This window comes from Polypterus senegalus, chromosome 12, assembly GCF_016835505.1.
Source record: "Polypterus senegalus isolate Bchr_013 chromosome 12, ASM1683550v1, whole genome shotgun sequence".
NCBI classification, from domain to species: Eukaryota; Metazoa; Chordata; class Cladistia; order Polypteriformes; family Polypteridae; genus Polypterus; species Polypterus senegalus.
In genome coordinates, this window is record NC_053165.1 from 49,012,331 (window position 1) to 49,039,709 (window position 27,379).

A 27,379-nucleotide genomic window follows, 5' to 3' on the forward strand; every position below is an offset into this window, starting at 1 on the left:
TTTTTTTTTTTACTATTGAAAGGAATTTGTATCTTTTTACTGAAGGTAAGACGGATGCATTTAATTTATATGCCTACAAGTCTATTTTCAATCTTAGCGGCAAGAGCAGCAGCGAACGAGGGATTCACGCTGAGTGCTGCTTGCAGATTAAACATGTTTACATTATGCGCTGCCTATGGAGTGGCCGGATCAGGTCTCAGGATAAGATCGTGAGAAAGACCCAACGTTTATCTATCTGTCTGTCTGTCGATGAACAACCACAAGGCACTCACTCTGCAGTGCAATTAAGGAGTGCATTATAACAGCAGAAGTAAACAACAGCGAATCATCCCATTTATATTTACGTTTAGCACATTTATCTAATATATGACAAATTATATTTATTATGTAAATATTACATTATTAAAATTAAACCTTTTGAATTGCTAGAGTTTAGAATATAGTTAAAATTTTACAATTCTGAGTTTGTTTATATATATTTGTTTTATATATATATATATATATATATATATATATATATATATATATATATATATATATATTAACTGCATTCGTTCGGTTTTAGATTTCTGGTTAGGCATTTATGCTGCACTTGACATTTCACGTGCAGCTCAGGGCATGGAAAACAGACTTGAACTTGGCACGTGTTACAAAAGATGTCTTTTTAAAAATAACTTTTGTGATAGACTATTTAAATAAGACAAACATACACGTAATGCTCACGATCGTAAAGATGAATGTATATATTTGGAGTGCGCTCGCATTGCCTTTTCTGTTGCTGCTGCAGGGTCTCGCACGGGTAAAGAGGAATAACATGTTTACAAATCGAGGGCTTTCTCTTAATCCGTGCGCGCTTTCTGCCTTTTCTCCCGGTCTGCAATTTTTTCGACATGGCCACGATAAACAGGCATTTAATTCAATACTACTGATTTTTTTGAAGTGTGTCGTGTGCAGAGATACTAAATTGTACAGTAATAAGTGTTATCGTTTCTATCCAGAGAAGGTAGTTTTTGTGAGAGTGTTTGTATGTGTGTGGTGTGATATGCACTCGTTTAAATAACTCTGGGTTGTAATCTGCACGATGCGGTGTGCCGTTTTACTCCAACATTGTTGACAGTGCCACGGATGCTGAGGTTACTGTCGGTCATCGAGAGACGGGGCCCCTGAAAAGGGGGTGCTGAACGGTGAACGTCCTGCACAATCGGAACCATTCAGCAGCTCTCTACCACAAGCGAAAACACTCTCGGGCTGCTAATGCAGTAATGTGTGTGTGTGGATCTTGTTTCACTCTCTGCAGGATCGGCTTTGAAGAGCGCTGCCTTTGAGGAATTGTTTTACGACCTTATTATGGATCCAATGATCCAGTGCGCACAGTCCTGAACTGGAGGGCAACACCGGAATGCTTTCCTTTGCTCATTACGCGTACAGTGCGTGCTGATGGTGGAATTGCACACCTGTCTGCCCGGACACAAACAGCAGAACTTTTTTCTTTTCTTTTTTTTTTAATTTGAACGCAGGGTTATAAAAATAGTGACGGTGCGAAGGAGAGCAGAAACACAGTATGGCCAAATGTCTTTAATTTTAGGCTATAGCCCGTTTTCAATTACATGATATCTCCGTTTGAACTTGAAACCCTACGTTGTGCAGCGAAAGAAAGGATAGAGGCTGGCATACTTGTAGCAGAACTTAAGGCTTTGATTACATCTGCTAGTACGCTTTGGGATCGATTTTAGGTATGGGGGTGGAAGATGTTTTGCGGGATTTATTTAATTAACTTATTTATTTTTAAAGTGGCAACTTTCCCTGAATAAGCGCTTTTATACCGATGTTATAGCAAAATGATACAAATAGCAGTGAGAGACAAATGCGACCATGCATTACATCACAATAATTCTAATTACGGTAAACTTGAAACTATTTATGTTGTTTCTAATATCTTTAGACTTTTCATGAAAGTGTTATGAATGCTCTGATGTTGTTTTTTTTTTTATCAAAATTCTCCTTTATACGTTGAGGTTAAACTGCAAAGTGCTGCTAAACTTTAAAATCCAGGGCTAAGACATAATCGCTTAACCTTGTCTACTTTAATACAAGGACGAAGAAATCTACCAATTCATATCTTACTAATATTATAACACTAGAATTTAACCGAAACAGGTAAATTAAAGTACATATCCGTTTAGTTTAGTATTTGTAAATCCTCATTGCAATTTGGAAAGGACACGGCGAGGCCCTTGTTACTCACGTGGTGGTGAACGCGCAGACACACACGATGACATTCAATAACCATAAAATTAAGTAAATGTAACATGACACCAACAACACCCGTAGAACTTCCTCTGTGGATGCGAAGAACTCATGGCAACTGACGTCCTAGTACGTTTAACACTTTCTTCATGCCTAACTCATATTATATGCTTGGAATTTTCCGAAAAAGGATTGGAGCCAACTGGAGTAATTATTAAACAGAGTAGAAAAAAGCTTCTAGGAATAAAGGAAAGTTGTTATCAGTATAAAAACAAATGTTTCAGATCAACAAAAGCAACTAGCTTCTTGAGTTATGTCAACTTCAGTTAAAATGAAGTAAATCCAATACATGTCAATGGGTGAGGTGAATTAGATATTCCTTTACATCTCCAAGTATTTTTTAATTCTTATATACTTAACAATTAGCAGTATAAAGCAGTATAACCCCAAAATTTTAGATTGGCTACACACACACACAGAAAAAGTTCCAAAGTACTTTTTCTCAGTATGTAAAAGTATTTTAGGCATCATCCATCCATCCATCCATCCATTAATTTTCTAAACCACATTATCCAGGGTAGAGTCACACCACCATGCTACTATGCTGCCCCTTTGATTTGATTGCATATACTTTATTAATTCCCAAGGGGAAATTGTCTCTTCACATGATCTTTATACATAATGTACCTAGTTAATGTAATGTAAGGGTTCTAAGTTTATAATATTTCACACATTTAAGTTGCTACAAACAGTTTTATCTCAAAATTTGTTAGCATTTTCATATATATTACATTACCACAGCATAATTTGTTTTTTTCACAAGTGAATTAATGAAATTGAGTTCAGATTACTTGTTATAGTAAACTGATGTAATTACTGAGTCAGCACAACATATTAAATAATGTTTGCAATTCAGAAAGTTAAAAAAAAAATCATTGAATTTGATTTTTTACATTCCAGCCATGTATTTGTTTAAGTTTTGGCTAAAGAGCCCCTCTATCTATCTATCTATCTATCTATCTATCTATCTATCTATCTATCTATCTATCTATCTATCTATCTATCTATCTATCTATCTATCTATCTCATATGGTGCCTTTCATATCTATCTATCTATCTATCTATCTATCTATCTATCTATCTATCTATCTATCTATCTATCTATCTATTATATAGTGCCTTACATATCTATCTATCTATCTATCTATCTATCTATCTATCTATCTATCTATCTATCTATCTATCTATCTATCTATCTATCACATCATGAATAATGTAATTAACATATAGAACAAATAACATTTACATAAAGAAAGAATGGCAGAAAGAAAGGAAGAAAGAAAGAACTGTCACTATTTCAAACTTTCCACAAGTTTTATTTAACCTGGACTCAAAAATTACATTATGAAAGTCAGAATAGTGAATGGATTTGGGAAGGGTGCCTCTCAGAAACAGCTGTTTCCTCCATATCCTAGGTGACAGTGTTCCTCTGGGGTGGCTCTGGTTTGGACACCTGCTAGGCTGCATGGGACCTATAGTCTTAGAGGGTAGACCTGTTGGTTCCTCATGTTCAACTAAAGGATGCTCCTGGGAGAAGACTTGCTTACTTTGTGACACTTCCAGCTTATCCAGAAGTGCTTGCTGAGTGCAGTGTGTGGCACCAGAAGTACTCCCAGGTCCTGCATAAAAGTAGCTGCTCCTCCGTACTCAGTCAAGCAAGAGTTGAGAGAGGGAAAGGACAATGCTTGCCTGGGAAGGAGTAGAGGTTTGAAGGAAGGAAGAAAAAAGAAGAAGATGAGGAAGAGAATTTGGAAGGAATCGAGACAGTTAGGAAGGTATTTTGTTAAAAATAAACAAGCTTTTTGAACCCATGATTATATTTGGTGAGGGTGTGTCTGGGGTTTGGGTCTCTACTGTGACCCTATATGCTGTAATTGCTATCGTTAACTTTTCTCCTTTTTCTCCTGTAGGTGGGGATGAACTCCAAGTGAGTACCCTGAAATCCATTTTTTTCCCCCCATTCTTCCTTCTGGATTGTGTCTAAATTCCAGATCATTGTTTCCAGAATTATTAGCCAGGAATGGTGGATCACTTGCTATCAAATAAAGAGATATTTCTGCCCACTGTATCTTCCATTGGCTTTGTGGGTGACATGGTGACTGATGCTAGCACCTATCAAATGCTGCCCTCTCCATTTTCCGAGGATGAGCTTAGTGACTCTTCGAGTTTCCGTTCTTGCTCCAGCCCTGATTCTCAGGTACTCAGCTCCAGTTATGGGAGCACCTCAAGTGCAGAAAGTCAAGATAGCATCCTTGACTACCTGTTGTCTCAGGCTTCATTAGGGAATGCCCATGGAACTTTATGGGACAGAAAGGGGACTCACGTACCGGTAAAAGAAGAAAACTTTGAATTTCCTTTATTTTCTGTAGACATGGAGGATTCTGGCCCATTTCAACCTACTTTGGAGGAAATTGAAGAATTTCTAGAAGAAAATATGGAGCTAAAGGAGGGTAATGCGGAAATAAATTCTTCAAAAAACAACAGCCAGGCCTTACTTACTGGGCAACAGAAAGACCAAATAGTGCCTAGCAAGTGCGTTGATGAAACCAAAAGTACTCAGCTTAGCAACTCTGTCAAAAAGGATGGAGGTTCTAGTCAGGCAGTAGCCTTGGACAGCGGTGTTCCAGTTATACTGCAGATTCAACCTATTCAGATTAAACAGGAACAGAACACAAATGCTTCAACGCCATCCCAGTCAGACATTAAAATTACACAGCTCCTGGTCAACATTCAAGGACAGACGTATACTTTGGTTCCACAACTGGTGCAGTCAAATAACCTCAGCATATCCAACAAGTTTGTTCGCATCGCCCCAGTTCCTATTGCAGCCAAGCCTTTGGGCATTGGGGATGGAAGTACAGGCCAAAGTGAAGTTGTTATGGGGCAAAAATATCAGAAAAATCCAGCAGCAGAACTGATTAAAATGCATAAATGTACTTTTCCCGGATGTACCAAAATGTACACTAAAAGCAGTCATCTGAAAGCTCACTTGAGGAGACATACGGGAGAGAAGCCATTTGCTTGCACTTGGCCGGGCTGCGGCTGGAGGTTAGTGAGTTCTGGTGTTCTTAACATTAAAATGTCCTTTTATTTCCAAACATATCCGATTCCTAATTTGAACAATGCGATATATGATGAGGCAAAGGGAAGAAGACATATCTTCTTGAATTTGGTTAATCTGTTTTATATGCAGTAGTTCCCTTCACATTGGCAAACTAAGAATGTTTTGAAAATTTTGATATATTCTGTATTTCACATTTTCAAAACATAACATTTTTATACATGCTTAATCCAAATGAAGGTCTTGGGGTTGGCATCTGACCCTATCCCTGCAACATCAGATGAAAGGCAGGTAGCAACCCTGGAAAAGAAGCCATTGAATCTAAGGGCCCACTTACACACACCCGCACCCAAAAAGAGACCAAATTAGAATGAATGTATTGGTGATACACAGGTATATACAGTACAGGCCAAAAGTTTGGAGACACCTCCTCATTCAATGTGTTTTCTTTATTTTCATGACCATTTACATTGGTAGATTCTCACTGAAGGCATCAAAACTATTGGTTTTATTTCAGGTGACTACCTGTTGAAGCTCATCGAGAGAATGCCAAGAGTGTGCAAAGCAGTAATCAGAGCAAAGGGTGGCTATTTTGAAGAAACTAGAATATAAAACATGTTTTCAGTTCTTTCACCTTTTTTTGTTAAGTACATAACTCCACATGTGTTCATTCATAGTTTTGATGCCTTCAGTGAGAATCTACCAATGTAAATGGTCATGAAAACACATTGAATGAGGAGGTGTATCCAAACATTTGGCCTGTACTGTAGGTGTACAGGGTCATCATTAGCATTCAGTAGTGATGAGCGAGCCCTACTTGGGGAAATAGTTTAAATGTCTGAGAACTTTGCCAAACTCATCTATATGCACTGAAGTCACTAGGGAAGGTGAAACTGGGCTAGTGTTGAGTGGATTATAATGGTGCACCGGTCTTGTAAATGTCCTTGAGTGCTTGGGAAGTGCCTGCCAACTATACTGGACTCATTACTGTGGCCAAAAATGTGACCTAAGCTGTGAGGCAGCACTGCCACTGTGTCACCTAAAGATAAATTTAATAGAATTAATTAAGTATGAGAACAGTAAAAGTTCTTGCAGACAGGAAGCATACGTTCGCTAAGGATTGCCCTCCACAGATTCAATAGCAGGTACTGAGCTCTCTTAAATCAAAATGTACCGTTGTTTTTGTAACTTGACATTTTTGCTCATTTACTCCTACTGTTATCAAATAAGCACAACACTAAAACACACAGATTCTTCACTCCTTCCTGTTTGCATCAGCTGCACAGCACTCTGGGAAATGTTAATAAAGCCTCATGTATTACACACATGCAAGTGCATACAAAAAGACGTTATCTTAAAGATACCAACATATTTCCAGTTTCCTTCTGTGTTTAAATGTATTTGTAAGTTTTCCACTGGTCTTCAGCCCATTTCTAGAATTGCCATTATATACTCTAGGGGCTATCTCATCCAATATTGACTGCTACAGCTCTGTGATGTCACATTGGCTTTGCAAAGCATCATGAGGTGCTGGGAAAAAAAAAAAAGGTTTCTCTAAGCTGGCCACATGGTGAATTCCCAGGAAAATATAAAATAGTTTGGAGGCAAACATATCATTATTGCTACAACAAATGTATTGGCCAATTTTACCGATCAAGACTAGTGACGAGTGAATCGATTTGCGCAAACCTGAATTTACATTGTTCACCAAAAAAAAATTCGAAGTATTTAGGTTTCATGTGGGTGGCGCAGTGGTAGCGCTGCTGCCTTGCAGTTAGGACACCCGGGTTCGCTTCCCGAGTCCACCCTGCGTGGAGTTTGCATGTTCTCAACGTGTCTGCATGGGTTTCCTCCCACAGTCCAAAGACATGCAGGTTAGGCGCATTGGTGATTCTAAATTGTGCTTGGTGTGTGCCCTGTGGTGGGCTGGTGCCTTGCCTGGGGTTTGTTTCCTGCCTTGCACCCTGTGTTGGCTGGGATTGGCTCCAGCAGACCCCTGTGACCCTGTAGTTAGGGTGTAGCGAGTTGGATAATGGATGGATAGGTTTCATGTCAATAATGTTCATGCCATTTGAAAGGCAGGAAGACGTTTCATGGATTGATTCCACATGCATCTGCTTGTCATTTAGTGTGCATATCCTCAACTAGGATAAGGCAATTGTTAAGTAATGGTAGTGGACAGTTGTCAGCGGTAGTCCTCCTGTGGTGAAAACACATTAACGTGCATGATGGCATGTTTTGATGTGCGTTTTAAAACCCAAAACGACTCTTTTGTGAGTTTCACGTTTTGCGATTGAGAAATTACCAGCAAAATAAATTTTAGTGGCAGTTGTGAAAAACTCTATGCAAACAGAAAATTGTCAGTATTGCTCATCACTAGTCATCATTATCACATGTACAGAACACAGGAAACATCCTCTGGCCACTCTCATGATCATCGTGATTAATGATAATTCACTTTACTTCCCACATACAACTTCCTGCATTAGGAAATAACGGGATCAGAAAATGGACAGATCCTTCTCTGCTTGTTTAACAGGCATTTTCCGGGTTCACCCAGGTTAACTGATTGTCCCCAAATTTAGGGGTATTAGAGTAGAATTTTTTTTTTTTTTATAATTGAATGTCCTGCCTGACTACTACCGTCAGACATCTTTTACAACATGCAAGTGAAATGGTAACCTTAATCTAAGCCCAGGACACAGGGGTAAGAAACATGGATGAATGCAGGTGTCAATACAAAGAATATACTGGGAGTGACATGCAGTGCGATAGATAGATAGATAGATAGATAGATAGATAGATACTTTATTTCTCCCCTATGGAAATTAAGATTTTACAGAAGCTGAAGAAAATTAGTAATACTATAAAAAAACAACTATCTCCTCCACGCACAAGAACTTCTGGCTTGATAACAGATACAATACAATCCAATAGCAGGCTTGTAGGTGAGAATAAGAAAGATCAGATTATGGTGAGATCTGCCCAGTTGTGCCACACATTTTACTTTTAAAGGCATCTTATACATTTGAATAGAGCAGATCCAGCTTGTTAGGTGCAGGTTAGGTAAATCAGTGATCCTAAATTGACCCTAGGGTGTGCTTGGTGAATGCGTGTGGGTTTGCCCTGCGATGAAGAGGAGTTCTGTCCATGGTTTGTTCCTCGCCTTGTGCCCTGTGCTTGCTAGGATTGGCCCCAGCAGACCCCCACTCTTTGTTTATGCTCAGTACTGTTTAATTGAATGCAAGGCCATGGGAGACCTGAGCCAATCCTGGTAGCATTGGCAGCAAGGCAGGAAACACCCTGGAATAGGGCACTCATGCACAACCCTACACCCTGCTCACAACTGAGTTAATTTTTAATGTTACAGAGTAACCAAACCTGCACGCCTTTCTGACTGTGGGAACAAAACCAGAGTACCGGAGGGAAACTCACACAGACATGGAGAAAAATGTGCCAACTCGAACCAAGGGCCCCACCGCCACATACTGGCAGCACTAACCATGCGCTACCACAATACCCACTGATATAAAAAAGAAGGAATAGTTAGGTCAGACAGATATGTAATTTTGTGTTATATCTGAAGTGATGCGATACTCATTTTATACATTTATTATATTCATATAAATTTTATATTCATATATTTATTTTGTTGTACTAGCAAAGAGCTTAGGATGTTGGTTATTGTCTTAAGTCTATTGTTTCATTACTACTCTCTCTTGCTCTCTGTTGCCTTTGATGAATGCGCCTTCTGATCATTCTACTGTGTATTTTAATTTGCATTGTAAGTTTGCTTAAATAAAGTCATTTGCTAAAAAATGATGATAATGATGATGATGAAAGTGACCTTTGTATGAATCAATTAGCAAATCAGCATTGAACGTGAAAACCCAAAAGGCCAACTCGAAATACACATCGACAGAATAAAGTGGGAAGATGTGACGTCACAAATGGCATCACTTTAATTCTAATAGCACTTTACCATAGGGAAAGAAAAAGTCCTGAATGACCGATGACCTTCCATTGTTTAGCCGTTGGCTATCCCTGCCACTTTCATTGTTGTAATATACCAACGAGAGGTGTTTTCACCAAGTAACATGGCTGTTTTCATTTAGGTGATATGTTCAGAATAATTCTAAAAGCATTTTTAAGGGTTTTAAAGAGCTAAAACTTTGGATACTTTGCTTATTTTATGTAACCAGAGGAAATGCCCATCACCTTTGATAAGACAGTATGCATTAGAAGCTAATATAGCTATATTGCATCCTTAATTAAAAGCTCCAAAATAAATCAGAACCAAAGTGAACATTTTAAACTGGCAACACAAGATCCTCGCTTGTGCAGTCATTCCTGTTATGGCCATAAATCATGACCTCAAACACCAAGTGCATAGAGTCTCTGATTCCTGTTCTACCACTGACGTGGTATTGGCCTCAGGCTGGTAAGGCGGACTCTTTTTTTTTTGTCTTTACTAGTTGATTAGTTTTGAAAGTTTCCCAAATTCTCCATACTTATAAAAAAAAGTTTCCAGAAGGGTTGGGGAAAGAGAATCTCAGGAGCGTGTGGCGTGAACACTGAACAAGTCATGCGGGGTCAGTCCTTGGGAATGTTCTTGGACAGTGTGTTTGCGATAGATTGTTAATAGCACAGCCATTAGGCAACAGAGATAGGCAAACAAAGATTGACTCTTGTTCTGTGTGCCACAGTAGCTTGGCAATATTCTCTAGGTACAATGGCACACTTAAATTCTTTTAGAGCACAGATGTCCCGAATATATAAAATGCAAGTCTAATACGACTCCCTTTTTCCTTTTCTTTCTATTAGCCTTTATATTTAAAGGCTCTGCACAGTGCAGCATTCTTTAGTGTAATCTGCTACTGGAAACTGTAAGAAAGTACTTAGAATAAAGCCAAGAGGATAAGTTGAACCAAAAAACAAGGTGCATTATATTATAAAGAAAAAGACTAACAGGACAAGAACATAATATATATAAAAGCAATCTTGAATATATCGGACAGTTTCCAGACTATCTAGGGGTGTGGATGGACCACTTCTCACTTCAGGACCACAGAGACATTTCTATCTCCCACCCACCCTCGCTTCCTCTTTCTATCTCCTTTTCTCTAACATTTCATATACCTTTATGATCATCTGGACTATTTTTCCGTCCATCAGTTGAACTTAACTCCCCTTCAGACTCTGCTCTCAATCAGCCTCTGATCAGACACTGAATTTAAGCTCCATCATAAAACAACTTAAGGGTTAATTCCATGATCAGGGACATCCTCTTGAGTTCTTTCAACCCCAGCTCCATTTCATCTTATAATGGTGGGGTAACACCCTGGTATTCTGCAGAACGCAAATTGTCCAACTGTGAGTTCTGTCATAGTATGAAATGATCTCATTACCCTATCCACATTTCTTTTTCCATAATGTAATAACTAATTTCAAAACACATATACTGTTACCACCCTCTGTTGGCAACACGTCTAACCTCCTGGCATGACTACATACAGTACCTTGCTCCTGCTGGAGATTATAATCTCATTAGTAAGTAGCTGTGCTACCTGTCTATGACAAGTTGAAATCAAGTAGTCGACATAAACCTCAGCGTTAACGTTTGCAGTGCACCTTGCAATGTCGTTGTTACAGGCAATTTGGTATTGGATTCGTAAAAGCAGTGTTAATGTTTGTGATGTGCAATCTGTTTGAACGACAAAAGCAATGCATTTTATTACTAAAAATATTTGTGATGTGCTATCTTTTGGAATAACAGACGTAGTAACCAGACAGACACAAAGACACTTAGCACTTCACAGTCGCAGGGAGGCATTATGCAGATGTATTGCTGTTGGTGTGGAGGAGCCCCCATAGTTTTGCTTTCATTCTCTCCTTTGTTACTACCTACAGAGTGCATCCTATAACTGGGCTTTCCATTTGAATTAGTTGGTTGATTTGGTAGGCCTCTCATGAAGTGATGTTACCAGACCAGCACTCTACAGTGTAGAAGATCACATTTACAGAGTTATAGAAGATGTGTAGGATGTCACTTACCACATTAAAGGAACACGATCGCCTAAGGAAGAAGAGTCTGCTATCTCTTTTCTTCTATAGTTCTCTGTCCAACCTGTCATTAATGTGGACCCCCAAATACTTGTAGGAGTGGACCACCTCTACATCCACTCCCTGAATAGTGACTGGACATCCAGGCTCTTTGGTGTTGTGAAAGTCAATAACCATTTCCTCAGTTTTGCTGATTTTAAGATGTGGACAATTCTCTTTGTTCCCCCTGACTCCTCGTTTCTGTCTCATCCCCCTTATCATTACACCCCATAAGTGCAGAATCATCTGAGAATTTCTGCAAGTGACATGACCTGATGTTTTATTTATAGTCTTATCATTTTATTATGGTGGAATGGATCTTGTATGGCCCCATCCTTTATCATGAACGGACGATTCGTATCTGGCACCTGTCCAAAAAACTTTATTTAAATGTAATACAAAAGAAATGCCACAGGCAGGTGTAACACAACCTAAATAAGACCCTGTAATAAAACTCTGGACATCAATAAAAGTAAAGAGTTCACACAAAAAGTGTGGCGTTAGAAATGTCACCCAGTTTCATGCAATTTTGTTTCACCCAGATCTCTTTGGTGTTGACTTGCTGTCATCGTTCAATCAAATATAATCTCATTTTCCAGGTCTTTACTGTACTTTGAAGTTATTCATTCCTAAAATGATAGTCTGCTTGAATGCTGTCACAACAGATAATCGTGTATAAAAGTAGGTAAGAGGAAATCATCTGACCATTACGGAGCTTCCCAGTTATATGCCCATCTGCCATAAGAAATATTTTGGAGATTAAAAATTCAAGTTATCAGGGAAGGACTTGAATCTTTGCAGACACTTTGGAGAAGGTGTATCTAGTATCTATGTTAAAGGTATCTCTGTCAAATGTATAACTAAACACACCCTGAAGAAGTTAAATACTCGATATTAAGTAAACACTGGAAAGCTGTTTTTCCAGATTGTGATTGTTAGCAGTGAATACATTTAACTACATAGCACCTTGGGAAACATTTTATATACATTTGGTATTATAGAGTTTGTATACACTGTATGTTCCTATTTTAGTCAAGCAAATTTAATTGTCCAGGTATCTAATTCATGGCGGTGCTACCACTTGGCTCCAAGGGAGTGAGGCCACATTCTGGCTTTTCCACTGTCTATTTTGAGTTATCCAAATTTTCTGAATTCTGCATGAGGTTCCTTCTCCTTTTACTATGGTGTTGCTCCTATAGACAATGAATTTGTGACTGAATGGTGAAGGTGTGAGTGACACAGATCGGGAGGCTCTGTTCACAGTGATGCCCCGAGCAGGACTGTCACCCTGTACAGGATTGGTTCTGTGTACCTGATGATGCTGATCCCTGTTTTTGGTCTAAACAGGTTTTACCCATATGTGGATTGATGTATTTGATTAATCAGAAACCATAATGCCATAATTGCATATTTTGAAATATGAAACACTTTTTTTTACTAATTCATTTCCATTTGTAGATTATCATGATTTCTAAGTATCAATTGTGGGGTAAACTAATGCCCTCTGAGCACTAGTATTAGAAGAAATCCAAAACAGCCACCCAGCCCATCATCTCCCATTCCCAATTTCTAAGTGTTTTATTCTCAGAAGGAGAACCAAATTAGAAAGCCAGACAGATGCAAGAATAATCAACCTGGGGTCACCACCAATAAACACGACATTTATTTGAGTTGAGTGTAAGATTGCCTGGAGGAAACCCATACACAGAAGGCACTCCTGCCTGGATTTAAGGAGTCAGCTCTGGTTACACTGGCTGCCATGCAATTCAGTGCTTAACATTAATTAGGAAAAGTGGTTAGTGTTGTGTGAATCTAACGTGAGCTGGCCTTAACCACCTTAGAGTACCAATGTGCTAATTTCTTATCCACATACATATGCCAGTCAGGTTGCTAAGTGAACTTAAGAGACATGCCAATAGGCTTATCACAACTTATTATAATTTTGGATTTACACATCATATCTATATTTAGTGTTCGATTTGGATAGGGCAGTCAGTTATCAATGAAGTCTGCAGCTGTTAAAAAAGAGAAGCCCACAAGGTCATTAGGATCAAAGCAGGCCTTCTAAGCTGGCATCACCATAGGATTACAAAACTTCTCCACCTTAGGTAAATTAAAAGCAGCTGGCCTTAGAAAAGAAAGAACCAGAACAGAAAACAGTGCTAGTCGTAACTTTACTGTTTGCATTGTAATATTTCTTATCTGCACTTTTTCCCCACATTGTTTTCATAAAAGTACAGAGCTTTATCAGACATACCAAGTCACAACAGAGTTAAAAATTAAAATATGAAGAGGTCTGTATTTCTTTCATATGCAGAATGTTATTTTGTATGTTATGGTGATGTGACAGTTTGAATTACAAGTATGAGAAACCAGCAAGTTGCCTCTTCATTTTTGCCATTATTGCATCATTATGGACCTCGTTTTTTCTTGTACCCGAGGTTAAACCAAATGGCAATAAAGTTATGAGATTATTTTCTAAAACCATGTTTGATTAGTATCCAAACCTAAATATCTCAAAAGCTGTCAATCATGGCACATCTAGTAGAAATGAAGTTACAGTCCAGAAGACAATGGCGGTCTGCTTGTAATGCTACTTGAGATTATTGAGCTGAAACATTGCCAGTGGGATTCACTCACTCATATCTATAAGGCCGACCAGTTACCTTCATATGTTGATTAGCTCCATCCAAGACATGTTTAAAGTCAATGAGGAAGATATTATGTAAGTGTAAACGGAAAGTGAAACATATTCTTTTGCATTGTTCAATCCCCCTTGAAAGTCGGATGTCGGAGCTAGGAACACCCGAGTTGACCGTGTTTCAATAAAACATTCAGAAAACCAATTCTGACACGTTCAAGAAACCTTTGCTGTGCTTGCTCTTTCAGAATTCAGACAATCTACTGAACAATGCATTATGCATATTCTGCACATTCAATCAGCATAGCAGCATCTCCACGGATAGCAGCTAATCAATACTGTGAGTATGACTGATGTAATGAGGCACAAATGAGACAAAGTGCTAATAAACAGTATAATACTGCAGCTTTCACTTCTATTGATGCCCGGTGCAGCCATCTTGGATTTTGAGTTCCGGGTTGGTGAGGTTCTCCCGACTTTCTGACTAGAAAATCCGACTTGTGGGGACATTCAAGTTGAAATGTCCTACTAGGAACTCATGAATACAGATTTCCTAGTTCAAATGGAAAACAGAATTTGTCTCTGACATCCAAAATATTTCTGGTTGTCACACTAGAGTGCTCAATTAGTTTATTGTAAATTTGTTGTATACTACTTAACCTCAAAATCTGCATATCCATTCTTCCCTGGTTCTGATGAACACTCCTAAGGATTTTCAGAAAGTTTTCATTTACTCAGTTTTTACAAAATAAACAAAATTCAAGTTCAGCATTCTATAGTAAGAACTTTTGGGCTATTTCTACACTTTCATTCTTCATCGCCCAAGTTGTTACCTTGGCTTACTCATATTAGCCTCATGCACTTTCCCAAGGACGACATGTTTGCACCACTTTAGTAATTTTATAGATTTGTTTGCACAGAAGCCAAGGAAAGGGATTCTAAAGAGTTAGGCAAGATATTGACACGGAAATTTTCAGCATACAATTTTATAAAATATCGATTTTGATTTTTATTTACTCTTTGTTTCACCTTGAATTGGAATCTTACCAGTAAATGCCTCAGATAGTGTGCATGTGTGAAAGAGGCTGTTGGTGCATTTTAATTAGACTGCTCCAAAATGTTTAATGGCCACTGATTAAAGGAAAATATCAAATATTATCCCGTTATTTGAAAAAGGTGATTGGGAAGATCCAAGCAACTATAGGCCAGTAAGCTTAACGTACATCACAGGTAAATTAATGGAAGGAATTTTTACGGGAAAGATTGAGCAACACATGGCAAGAACAAGAGTTTTACTGAACAGTCAGCATGGGCTCCGAAGAGAGAGATCAAATTTTACTAACATGCTGGAATTCTATGAGGCATCACATTTTAATTGCAAATATGTATGTATTTACACATGGACAACATAACTTTAGTTCGATATTTTAACATTTGACACACAGTGCTTTCAGACCCCTTCACTTTTTACACATTTTGTTATGTTGCGGCCTTGTGCTAAGACTTTTTTCTCTCATCAGACAACACTCAGTACCCCAGAATGAGAATACAAAAAGAGGATTTCAGAAATGTTTGCAAATTTTTTTAAAATAAAAAATAGAAATTTCACGCTGACACAAGTATTCAGACCTTTTGGTATGACACTTGAAATTTGGCTCATGTGCCTCCGGTTCAATTTGTAATCGTTGAGATGTTTCTATACCTTATCCGGAGATCAGCTCTGGACAATCTAAAAGATTAGGAAAGGTACACACCTGTCTATAGAAGGTGACATAGCTGACAGTGGGTAACAGATCAATAACCAAGTCTCAATTAAGAACACATGAAAGCCTACTTGTGCAAAAAGGCACCTACATGGCTCTCAGATTGTGAGAAACGAGATTCTCTGGTCTGACTGACTCAAGAGTGAACTGTTTGCCATCAGTTCTAAGCATTACACCTTGAGGAAAGCAGGTGCCACTCACTACCTCTGCAATATCAATTTAATGGTGAAACATGGTGTTGACAGCGTCATGCTGTGGCATTGTTTTTCAAGTGGTGGAGACATTGAGACTTGTTGGTGTTGAGGGAAAGCTGAACAGAGCAAAGTACAAAGATATCCTAAATGAAAACGTACTCCAGAGAGCTCTGGACTGCAGATTGGGCTGAAGGTTCAACTTCCAAGAGGACAATCACTCTAAGCACAAAGCAAAGACAACACAGGAATTGAATAGGGACAGCTCTTGGATTATCCTTGAGTGGTTTATCATAGAGCCCAGACTTGAACCCAATCCAACATCTCTGGAAAGACCTGGACATACAGTAGCTCTCCACTGGTAGTCCTCATTCAACCACAGAGAGCTGGAGAGAAAATCCCCAAGTCCAGGTGTGCTGTTGTGTCATACCCAAGAAGACTCCAGGTCATAATCACACTGCCAAAGGTGCTGCAACAAACTACTGAATAAATACTAAATATTTGGGCTGATGTGAAATTTCTGTTTTTTATTTTTCATGGAATTGCAAAAATTCCTAAAATTCTGTTTTCTCTTTGTTATTCTGGGGTATTGTGTTGATTGATGGGGGAAAATATGAATTTAAATGATTATAACAAAAGTCTGCTACATAAGAAAATGTGAACATGTTAAGGCAGGGGTGCTCAATGCATCGATCGCGATCGACCGGTAGATCGCCAAGGTAGTTCAGGTAGATCGCGTTGTATTAAAAAAAAAATTATTTTAAACGTTAGTCTATCATATATCCTCCCTATGAAATTTGCCACTTGATTGACATACAGGGCGGCCAGTCTGAGATCTCTTTTCTTGTAACACACTGGTCATCCCACACACACGATCAAATGCGCGAGCTACTGCAAAACTCTTGCTGTGATCTAGTTAGCCTTCCAATCTATATCGATTAAAGATGGGGTTTAAAAAAAATGTTTGGGGAAGGTATGGGCTGGATGTGGAATTGGAAGAGGATTTTTTTCTCTCACGATGTCACAATCGAAGTGCGTTTGTCTGATCTGTCAATCTATCATTGCTATTCCAAAGAAGGAAAATGTGGAAAGGCACTTTCGAACTGTTCATAAAAACTATGAAACTGACTTCCTTCCGAAAAGCGATCTGAGAAAGAGAAAGGAGAGCGAACTAAAATCGCAGTTAATCGGACAGCCGTCATTTTTCACTCGGCTGAATTCAAAAGCTCCTTGACTGAATTATTCGGCTCTACTTATTTATGTGAGTCAGCCTTTTCCCACATGAAGATTATTAAATCCAAATACTGTGTGACCATAAATGTATTGAATTGTTATTGTGCCATAAAGATTATTCAGTTATGCAGTACGACAACATACACTTTATGTATAAAGTATACTCAGTATATATATATATATATATAATATTTTATATATATATATATATATATATATATATATATATATATATATATATTTATATTTATATATATTATATATATAGATATATATATACAGTACAGGCCAAAAGTTTGGACACACCTCCTCATTCAATGTGTTTTCGTTATTTTCATGACCATTTACAGAACTCCATCACTCTCCTTTTTGGTCAAATAGCCCTTACACAGCATGGAGGTGTGTTTGGGGTCATTGTCCTGTTGAAAAATAAATGATCGTCCAACTAACCTGACTTCTGCACAACACAACTGCTGGTCCCAACCCCATTGATAAAGCAAGAAATTCCACTAAATAACCCTGATAAGGCACACCTGTGAAGTGAAAACCATTTCAGGAAGCTCATCGAGAGAATGCCAAGAGTGTGCAAAGCAGTCATCAGAGCAAAGGGTGACTATTTTGAAGAAACTAGAATATAAAACATGTTTTCAGTTATTTCACCTTTTTTTGTTAAGTACATAACTCCACATTATGTGTTCATTCATAGTTTTGATGCCTTCAGTGAGAATCTACCAATGTAAATGGTCATGAAAATAAAGAAAACACATTGAATGAGGAGGTGTGTCCAAACTTTTGGCCTGTACTGTATATATTTATATATATATATATATATATAATATAGCATTTTTAGTGTAGGTAGATCATTTCGACCTGCTCATTTTAAAAGTAGCTCGCAAGCCGAAAAAGTGTGGGCACCCCTGCGTTAAGGGATTGGAATACTTTTTGAATCCACTATTTGAATACACATACATCCATACAGACACTCACACACACATATATATGTATATGTGTGTGTATAAACACTAAATGATTAACACAAGATTGAAAACAATGATGCCCCAGTACTGAGCCTTTTACAGTAGGTCAGTGGGAGAGAAGCTGAATTATTTGGGCTCCAAAGACAGAAGAACAAAGGCTTGGAGCTGAAAGGTTTCCATGACCCCAAGATCGGCATGCTCGAATGATGCTTCTTTCACAAGAGGCAAGTGTTAATTTCTCATGGATGAAGCGTATTTACTGCTGAGGGAAGAACAAACTTTCTTATTGAATTTCATTTAGGAAACTGCAGGCACAGATCCCTGTTTGTTAGACTTCATCAGAGAGTCTGTTTACTCCATGTAGAGCAGAGCTGTTACATTCAAAAAAGCAGGTCTGTACTTTTCGGTGAAAAGAAAAAAAAAATCGCCGAAAATAATCTCTTTAAACTACTGCCAGACATTTTGGTCACACGTCAGACAGTGTTTCTGAACCAAGTAATAGACCTCAAAGAAGTGAAGGATAGATTTTCAAGCAAAGATAAAAGAAAAATGCAACAGCTGTGATTAAATGAAAATGCTGCAATTTGAAAGTGACGGCTTAAAAAGCATCTGACAATTACCACCATGTGTACACAGGTTGCTGCGTTCAGTGCTTCTCCTGTGCCACCTCTCTAGGAATTGACAAGCAGTGAGGTGTTAGTCTTCATAGCCTACAGGACACAAATCCGCAGCACTGCATGACCACTTGAACTTTGGATTGTGGTAATTCCAGCCCGGATCACAGATAGACACGGACTCCCAATGTACAGAACACACGTTTATTTTGCTTTTCTTCTTTACAGCACACACAGACAGTGCCCAAGTCCCAGACAATGCTCACTGTCCTTTTTCTTTTCTTTCTTTCTCTTCTGCCACCGTCACTCCTCTCCCGTAAACTCTGTCCTCTGCCCCCCGACTCCGGCTTCTCAAAAGGAGTGAGGTGGCCCCTTTTACAATGTACTCAGATGTGCTCCAGGTGCTCCATGATACCCTTCCTGCAGCACTTCCTGGTGTGGTGGAAGTACTACATGGGCACCTGGTTCCTGTTCTGGCAGCATTTCCTGGTGTGGCGGAAGTGCTGCAGTTTAAGGCTCCAGGACCCAGTAGGGTTGAGCTTCTAAGCTCTAATCCCGTGGCTCTGATGCAAACCAGGGCAGCTGCCCCCTAGTGTCCGAGGGGAGGTATTATCCCTCTCCTGGTCCTTCCATCCTCCAGACGTCCTGGCTGGGCAGGAGCCCCAGCTGTCCGCCACAGGATATGTTAGAGGAATAGTAAGAGAGGCGCTTTGCTCCTCCTGATGCCTTTGACTTGTATTCGGCATGTTCTCCAAAGCACCGTTGTGAAAGTGCTGTACAAAAGAGAAATCTCGTTAGTTTAACAGATAAATCAAATTTGGTCTCCGATGAGTTTCTGTGCCCCATGATGGACTGCTGCCAGCTTCAACCCAGAGCTCAATAAGTGAGTTAGAATATAGAAGTTGGCATTACCTGCTTGGAGACCCCAAGGCAATGCTTTAAAAGTATACAACTGATTAAAGCTGATTTTGAATAATATTATTCACAGCAAATAATGATAAAAGCGACCCACTCCACATTGTATTCTAGTGTACTGTCTAATGTGCCCTGTGATAATGCAGAATAAAAGCGGTGTCGTTATACTGCACAAGAAGAATAATTTCTTGTATATTGCTTTCACAGCAAACACTTCTATAGAAACAAACCTAAATGCCCCAGATTCTGAATTTTATTTTGATCATGTCAGTCATTTTCCAACCCGCTGTGATTTTCCAAAAGCACCTTTGTTAAAGGTGCTATGTATATAATATAGAAATTGATAAATTAAACTGCTTGGGAACCCTAATCCAATTGTCCAAAGGAAAGGCTCAATCAAAACTTATTTTACACTTTCACAGAACAAATGATAACAGAAATAAAGGAATACATTATGAAGCATTAATAGTCTTCTTTATGTAGTACATTAAAAAGATGACCCATTACTTTAGGGAGGCACAGTGGTTTGCACTGTTGCCTCAAATTTAAAAAGCCTTGTGTTCAAATCCTGGTTCAGTTGGAGTTTATGTGAAATCTGAGCATTGTTCATATCTCCGTGTGAGTTTTTGTCACATACTCCTAATTTTCTTTGGTATTTCAAAGATATTTATATACTCAGCAAAAAAGAAACGTCCTCTGACTTTCAACTGTTTTTACTTTCAGTAAACTTAATGTGTAAATATTTGTATGAACACTAAAAGAGTCAACACCATAAGACATAAACTAAAAATGTTTCACAATGTGTCCCTGAATGAAGGGAGGCTCAAAATCAAAAGTACCAGTCAGTATCTGGTGTGGCCACCAACTACTTGAAGTACTGCAGTGCATCTCCTCCTCATGGACTGGACCAGATTTGTCAGTTCTTGCTGTGAGATGTTACCCCACTCTTCCACCAAGGCACCTGCAAGTTCCTGGACATTTCTGGGGGGAATGGCCCTAGCCCTCACCCTGCGATCCAACAGGTCCCAGACGTGCTCAATTCCTTCGACGATAAACACGAATCCATCCATCACCCCTGGTGAGACAACACCGTGACTCATCAGTGAAGAGCACTTTTTGCCACTCCTGTCTGGTCCAGCGAAGGTGGGTTTGTGCCCATAGGCGGCGTTGTTGCTGGTGATTTCTGGTAAGGACCTGCCTCACAACAGGCCTACAAGCCCTCAGTCCAGCCTCTCTCAGCCTATTGCGGACAGTCTGAGCACTGATGGAGGGATTGTGTGTTCCTGGTGTGACTCGGGCAGTTGTTGTGGCCATCCTGTACCTGTCACGCAGGTGTGATATTCGGATGTACCGATCCTGTGCAGGTGTTGCTACACGTGGTCTTCCACTGCGAGGATGATCAGCTGTCCTTCCTGTCTCCCTGTAGCGCTGTCTTAGGCGTCTCACAGTGCGGACATGGCCATTTATTGCCCTAGCCACATCAGCAGTCCTCATGCCTCCATGCAGCATGCCTAATGCACGTTCACGCAGATGAGCAGGGACCCTGGGCATCTTTCTTTGGGTGTTTTTCACAGTCGGTAGACAAGTCTCTTTAGTGTCCTGCGTTTTTAGAACTGTGACCTTAAATGCCTACTTTCTGTAAGCTGTTAAGGTCTTAACGACCATTCCACAGGTGCATGTTAATTAATTGATTATGGTTAATTGGACATGCATGGAAAACATTGTTTAAACTCTTTACAATGAAGATCTGTAAAGTTATTTGGATTTTTAAAACATTATTGTTGAAATACACAGTCCTGAAAAAGGGACGTTTCTTTTTTTGCTGAGTATATATTAGGTTACCTCTAAATTGCTTCTATATGAGTAAATACTGTATGTCTTGAAATGGTCTGAAACACCTCTTCATGGTCAGTTTCTTCCTTGTACCAGTTCCTCAGTTATTGATTTGTGCTTCCTTGACCATGAACTGGGCTAAAGATATTTGTGATCATTTTTAGTTTTCATAGTTTTTCCTTTAGTGGAAGATAACAAACATGTAGAGAAAGAGGAACAGTGCAGGACTGGCTAATTATGAAAAACAAAGTACAAACCCTTATTCTTTTGTATCACAGTTGCACTTATGAGCCCCCCACAACTATACAATAATTAAAGATATGGTAACAAAAGAATTGCAACCTAAACACAAAACATAATGTTGAAAAATAAACTGCAGAGAACTACAGACAGTGAATTTCAGACTACTGATCTGACATGTCTGCATGTGATCTTTTGAAAATGCTGCTCACAGCATCAAATGCTGCTTTTGCCTACCTACTTCCAATCGATCAAATTATAAGAGCTCATCATACCTTGCATCTTTTTTTTTTTATATTCCTAAATGTTTCAGTGGTTTCTATAATTAAAGCTTCTCGTTTTCAACCATCATCCATTTCCCAATCTCATTTAAAGGCTGTCCTTCTAGATTGGACACAACAATGGAAAGAAGCATCCCTGGGCTGGATTCCAGGACATCACAGGCCATAATAGGCCAATTTGTAAGTGTCAATATTCCATAAAAGTACTCATTTGAGAAGTGGGGCAACCCTGAATAAGCAGAAAATGTACTTGCAAACCTAGTGATGAAGTAGACATTGAGCAAGCTGAGATTTGAATCCAGATTCTTGAAGCTGTGAGGCAGAAGTGGCAACCGCAGCCACACTTTATTGCCCTTTATTCCCTTCAATTTCACTTTATCAAAGAATCTATTTTGGATGAAACATTGTCCTTTTGTTCTCTTTTATTGTTAGGCAGATTTTGCCTCATCATTACAATCTGCTGACACACTGTGCAATTCTGTAGATCACTTTTTGAAATTTCCTTCTTCTTCTTCTGCATTGAGCCTACACTGTTGGTACGTCTTTGTATCCATGGCGTAAACTGACGTGCACCTCTTCAAAAATGTGATTACACGTCACAGCGACACAAACTCTACATAGACCCCTATGACTCTGATTAGCCAATTTGATAGCTATGTATTATCTGTAACGGATTTCCGTTCGTTGGTAAACATATGGAAAAGTGGAAAAATGTGACAGACAAATATGTTTGCCCACCAAAAAAAATGTTTAGCAAGAGGAGTGGTGATCCTGAAGGGATCATTCACTTTTCTTGCATACTACAAACACCTCCAACTAATGTTCAGGCATGTGCCCATGATATGGCATGACACAGAATTATATAGACTGCTTCCAATGGTATAGCCTAAGCACATAGCTGCCAAGAAGTATAAATTTGAACATGGAATGCTACGATGTTTACTGTATTTTAAGAAAAAGACCGTTGCCTCAGATCCATGGCAGTTCAGCCGCAAGTCCTTATGAGAAGGATTTTGCAGTCTTATTGGGCTTGTCACTGTCCACATTCAGTCAGTGTACGGGGCAATTAAGGATGCCAATATAATGTTAAGTTACATAGTATGTTGTGTCAAGTGTGACTGAAGGAAGTCATTGTTAAGCTACTTGATGCAATTGTGAGGATTCATCTAGTATATGGTGCACAATTCTTGTCTCTGTGTTATTAAACAAAATGTAGCATAGGAGGACATCCACAGTAAAGCAACTAGACTGATTCCAGGAGCATAGCGTATGAACAGTGTGGAAGGACTGAAGTAAAGAAAGAGGCAGTTGAGGGAAAATTCCACCCAAACTTACCTCATGTAGATGGCCGAGAAAAATTTAAATTTCATGTTTTCATATAAGACAAAGAGAACAATTGGGGTTTATGGTAACCAACTGCATGAAAAAAATCTCCCATTACTAATGTTGCATACTCCATATGTCAAATCGTCCAGTTGTATTGCCAAAACCTCCCAAACTCATATATTGTTCAATAAAATATCTCCACAAAACATCCTCACGAGTAAAAATGGCACACACTTCAGCATGCCTGTAATTTGAATTGAAGACCCACCTCCCAACTTCATTCATTGGTCAGGAGTCCATCCCAGTAACATCTTATTGATTGTTTAAAATTTCGCTTCACGTGATATTAACAAAAAGTATGCATTTAGAGACATGTACAGATTAGGGATTTCCTCCTTCTAAAGGACTTTCGAGAGTCACATGCTCCACCGTGTGGATCGTTCTGGTCTTCCGGTAAAAGATGCCTTTTTCTTAGTTGGCACTTCTTTTATAGCACAACTTCCGGCTTCTCGGAGCTATGAGGGAAGAAGAACAGGACAAAGTCAGCAGTAGCCTTCCCTTTCGTCTCGGCAGGTTATTGTGTACCTTTCCCTGCCCCTTAGAGGAGTCCTCCAATGCCCATGCGTGACACTGACTAAAAGAGAAAAGTTGAAAGTTATGTAATAAAGATTTTTTTTTAATGATTGAGAATTTTTAAGTCCCTAATCCTACATCATTTCCTGTTCCTGGGCTGGCTGTAACCACTTTCTGTGTTGCATCTTCTTTTCTGGTACCCCATACGAATAATCACAACCATGACACAATTCAGAAATCATGTCCAGAAAACAAATTTTATTTATATGCATTCATGTTGTTAATAATGTGGGTAGACTTTAAAATAAAAACAAGTCCATGCAGTGAAAGGCAGTATGGACCATGGATACATTAAGTGTCCCTAATCTTGTTTGACTGGAAATAGTTATATTTATAAGTAGGTGATTATCACATCATCTGTATGATATTTACACAGAAAGTGAAAAATACATTATTATAAAAAGTTGATAAAGTCAAGGATTACAGTTTTTTCAGTCAAGGACTACCACGATAATGAATAACTGAGATATAAAGTGAAATACATTTCAAGTAATGAGCATTTAACTGTTGCCCAATTTAAATATGACAGCAACAGATTTTCTCCCTCATCACTCTCACTTTGATTAATTAGCATGGTTGACAAATCCTAGGCAAGAACAGTGATTGCAGAGTGGGTTTGAGAATGTCAAATATTTACCAGTTAAGAAACACATACACGCCCAGGGACACAAAGTATCAGTTCGCTTATTTTAGTGAAGAGTTTTTCATTTGTTTTTAAGTTCCTTTGTGTATCCTTCTGCGCTGCCACAGTCATTAGCATTGACTGTGGTGAGTTTGTTTGCTCTTTCCCTCTCTCTACTGGCTTTCTCTGAGTAATCCAATTTACTTCTGAGATATTCTGTACATGACTTTTAGAGTGGATATGTCTGAGCAGATGCACTAGAATGAAAATATCTCTTACAATGCTCATTGAATTTAGATTACCATCATATTTTATGTTTATCTTCAAGATTAATGTTGAATTAGGGCGGCACGGTGGTGCAGTGGCAGAGCTACTGCCTCGCAGTAAGGAGACCTGGGTTTGCTTCCCGGGTCGTCCCTGCATGGAGTTTGCATGTTCTCCCCGTGTCTGCGTGGGTTTCCTCCGGGTGCTCCGGTTTCCTCCCAAGTCTGAAGACATGCAGGTTAGGTGCATTGTTGATCCTAAATTGTCCCTAGTGTGTGTGTGGTGTGTGTGCACGCCCTGCCCGTGGTTTGTTTTCTGGTTTGTGCCCTGTGTTGGCTGGGATTGGCTCCAGCAGACCCCCATGACCCTGTAGTTAGGATATAGCGGGTTGGATAATGACTGGCTGTTGAATTACTGTGTGTTTAATCTTATTTGTCTGTTTAGGTTATGAATAGAGATGGGGACTGTATGTGTGAAGGCATTCAATTTCAAAACTGTTAATTGCAACTTTTAAAAAATCTCCTTGTGGTAGGAATTTAAATGTCAGATTTTTTACCCACCAAGCTAGATACAATTCTGGATTTTTAAACAGAGAATTTTGGATGCCTTTTCATGTAGTTTGTAGGCTGACAGTGAATCACTGTCTTGGAATGACAATTTTCGATATTGTTACTGGAAGAGATGAGACCCTACTGTTGTGGTTGCTGTAAGTAAATGTAAGGTATTGCATGTAGGAAGTAGAAATGTTAGATCTGAATACCCAGTGGGAGGTTTGAAACATGAAAGTACTCCTCATGAGAACAATCTACTAATTAACTGTCTGCATCCAAAAAAGTACAGAAGCCATTAAGAAGACTATTGAAATGTTAAGGTTATAGAGCACGATGTGTAGAGTAGAAGTCATATCAGGTTATGCTTAAGCCTCTCCTGGATAACTGCATGCAGTTTTAGACTCCAAGTTTCAAAAAACAACATAAGATCACTATAAAAAGTCCAAGAAAAATCAACTAGGCTGATTCCATGAAGGTTAGGGTTAGGGTTAATGAGTTCAACAAGAAAACGGCATAGTTTTGAACAAATGTTAGAAAGTATTTCTATATACTGAGAACCATAAACATCTGTCCTTTATCCAACCCACTATGTCCTAACTACAGGGTCATGGGGGTCTGCTGGAGCCAACCCCAGCCAACACAGGGCACAAGGCAGGAAACAAATCCCGGGCAGGGCGCCAGCCCACCGCAGAGAACCATAAACATGTGGAGTAAATTACCATGGAGTCATGGAGAATAGGACTTTAGGCACTTTCAAATCTTGGCTTGATGTTATTATGGAGAAATAAGGTGGATAGGACTGGCGGGCTTTATTGGGCTGAATGTTTTGTTCTCCTCAGCATTTTTTTAATGTTCTAAAATCCCAACAATATCAGGTCAACGTCTAAATTCTTCAGTGGGTCAATGACACGTTCACTTTTCCATTAACATCTGAGCTCCCTGTAGAGTGCAGACCATCTTCTCCTCCTTATCGTTGTTCACTTTTGAAGAGATTTTAGCCATCTACACTTTTTTTTTCTCTGGGATTTAGGGAATTTTTCAAATTACAGTAGTGAATCTTTGATCAGAATGATGGTTAAAACCCTTTATAAAGATCACTGGTGCCTTGCACTTTATTCTGCGTATATAGCAAAGCATACAACATCAATGTACACCCCACAGTAATCTCAATTACACTGTGCTATGTCCTTTTCAAATCATTTTAAATTTGAACAAATATTGGTTATTAGTTAAGAAAACATCAGAAAATTAGAACAATCCTAATGTGTCAGCGTGAACATCATGTGCATTTCAAATGTGTTATTTGGCAACCTTCAATGATTCCTGCACTCTGCATATTGATGCTATTTATTTTTATATCCTCACACTTTCAGATGATGGCAGGTGGCCTCCCTCCCTCATTTCCATCTGTGTTCCTTTTTCCAATCTGCTGAATTTACCATTTCCTGGAGATTGTGATCATTTCAGTGTCCATTTGGATTGTTTGATGTGTTTGCTCTCTAAATGTAATCTTCTCTCTCTTCTTCTTTTGCTCCAGGTTTTCAAGGTCAGATGAACTCTCCAGACACCGCCGTTCACATTCAGGAGTCAAGCCATACCAGTGCCCAGTGTGTGAGAAAAAATTTGCTCGGAGTGACCACCTGTCAAAGCACATCAAGGTACATCGCTTTCCAAGAAGCAACAGGACAATGCGTGCAACAAACTGATTTACTGAACACGTGTCTCAGCTTTGGACAATAGCCAATGAAAACCGGAAACAGCAGGAATCGCTGGGAGGAGAGAAAGCACTTCTTCGTGGTACTGTGATAATTTATTGCCTGAAGAG

General features: G+C 39.0%; 1 protein-coding gene across 1 annotated transcript; it reads left to right on the forward strand.

The window, feature by feature from the left end:
• klf15 (Kruppel-like factor 15) lies at positions 1-27,379 on the forward strand. The gene is made up of 3 exons (XM_039771913.1): positions 1-45; positions 4,218-5,355; positions 27,092-27,379. Exons 2-3 carry the CDS (start codon positions 4,328-4,330, stop codon positions 27,258-27,260), a joined length of 1,197 nt encoding a protein of 398 aa, XP_039627847.1. The 5' UTR covers positions 1-45; positions 4,218-4,327; the 3' UTR covers positions 27,261-27,379.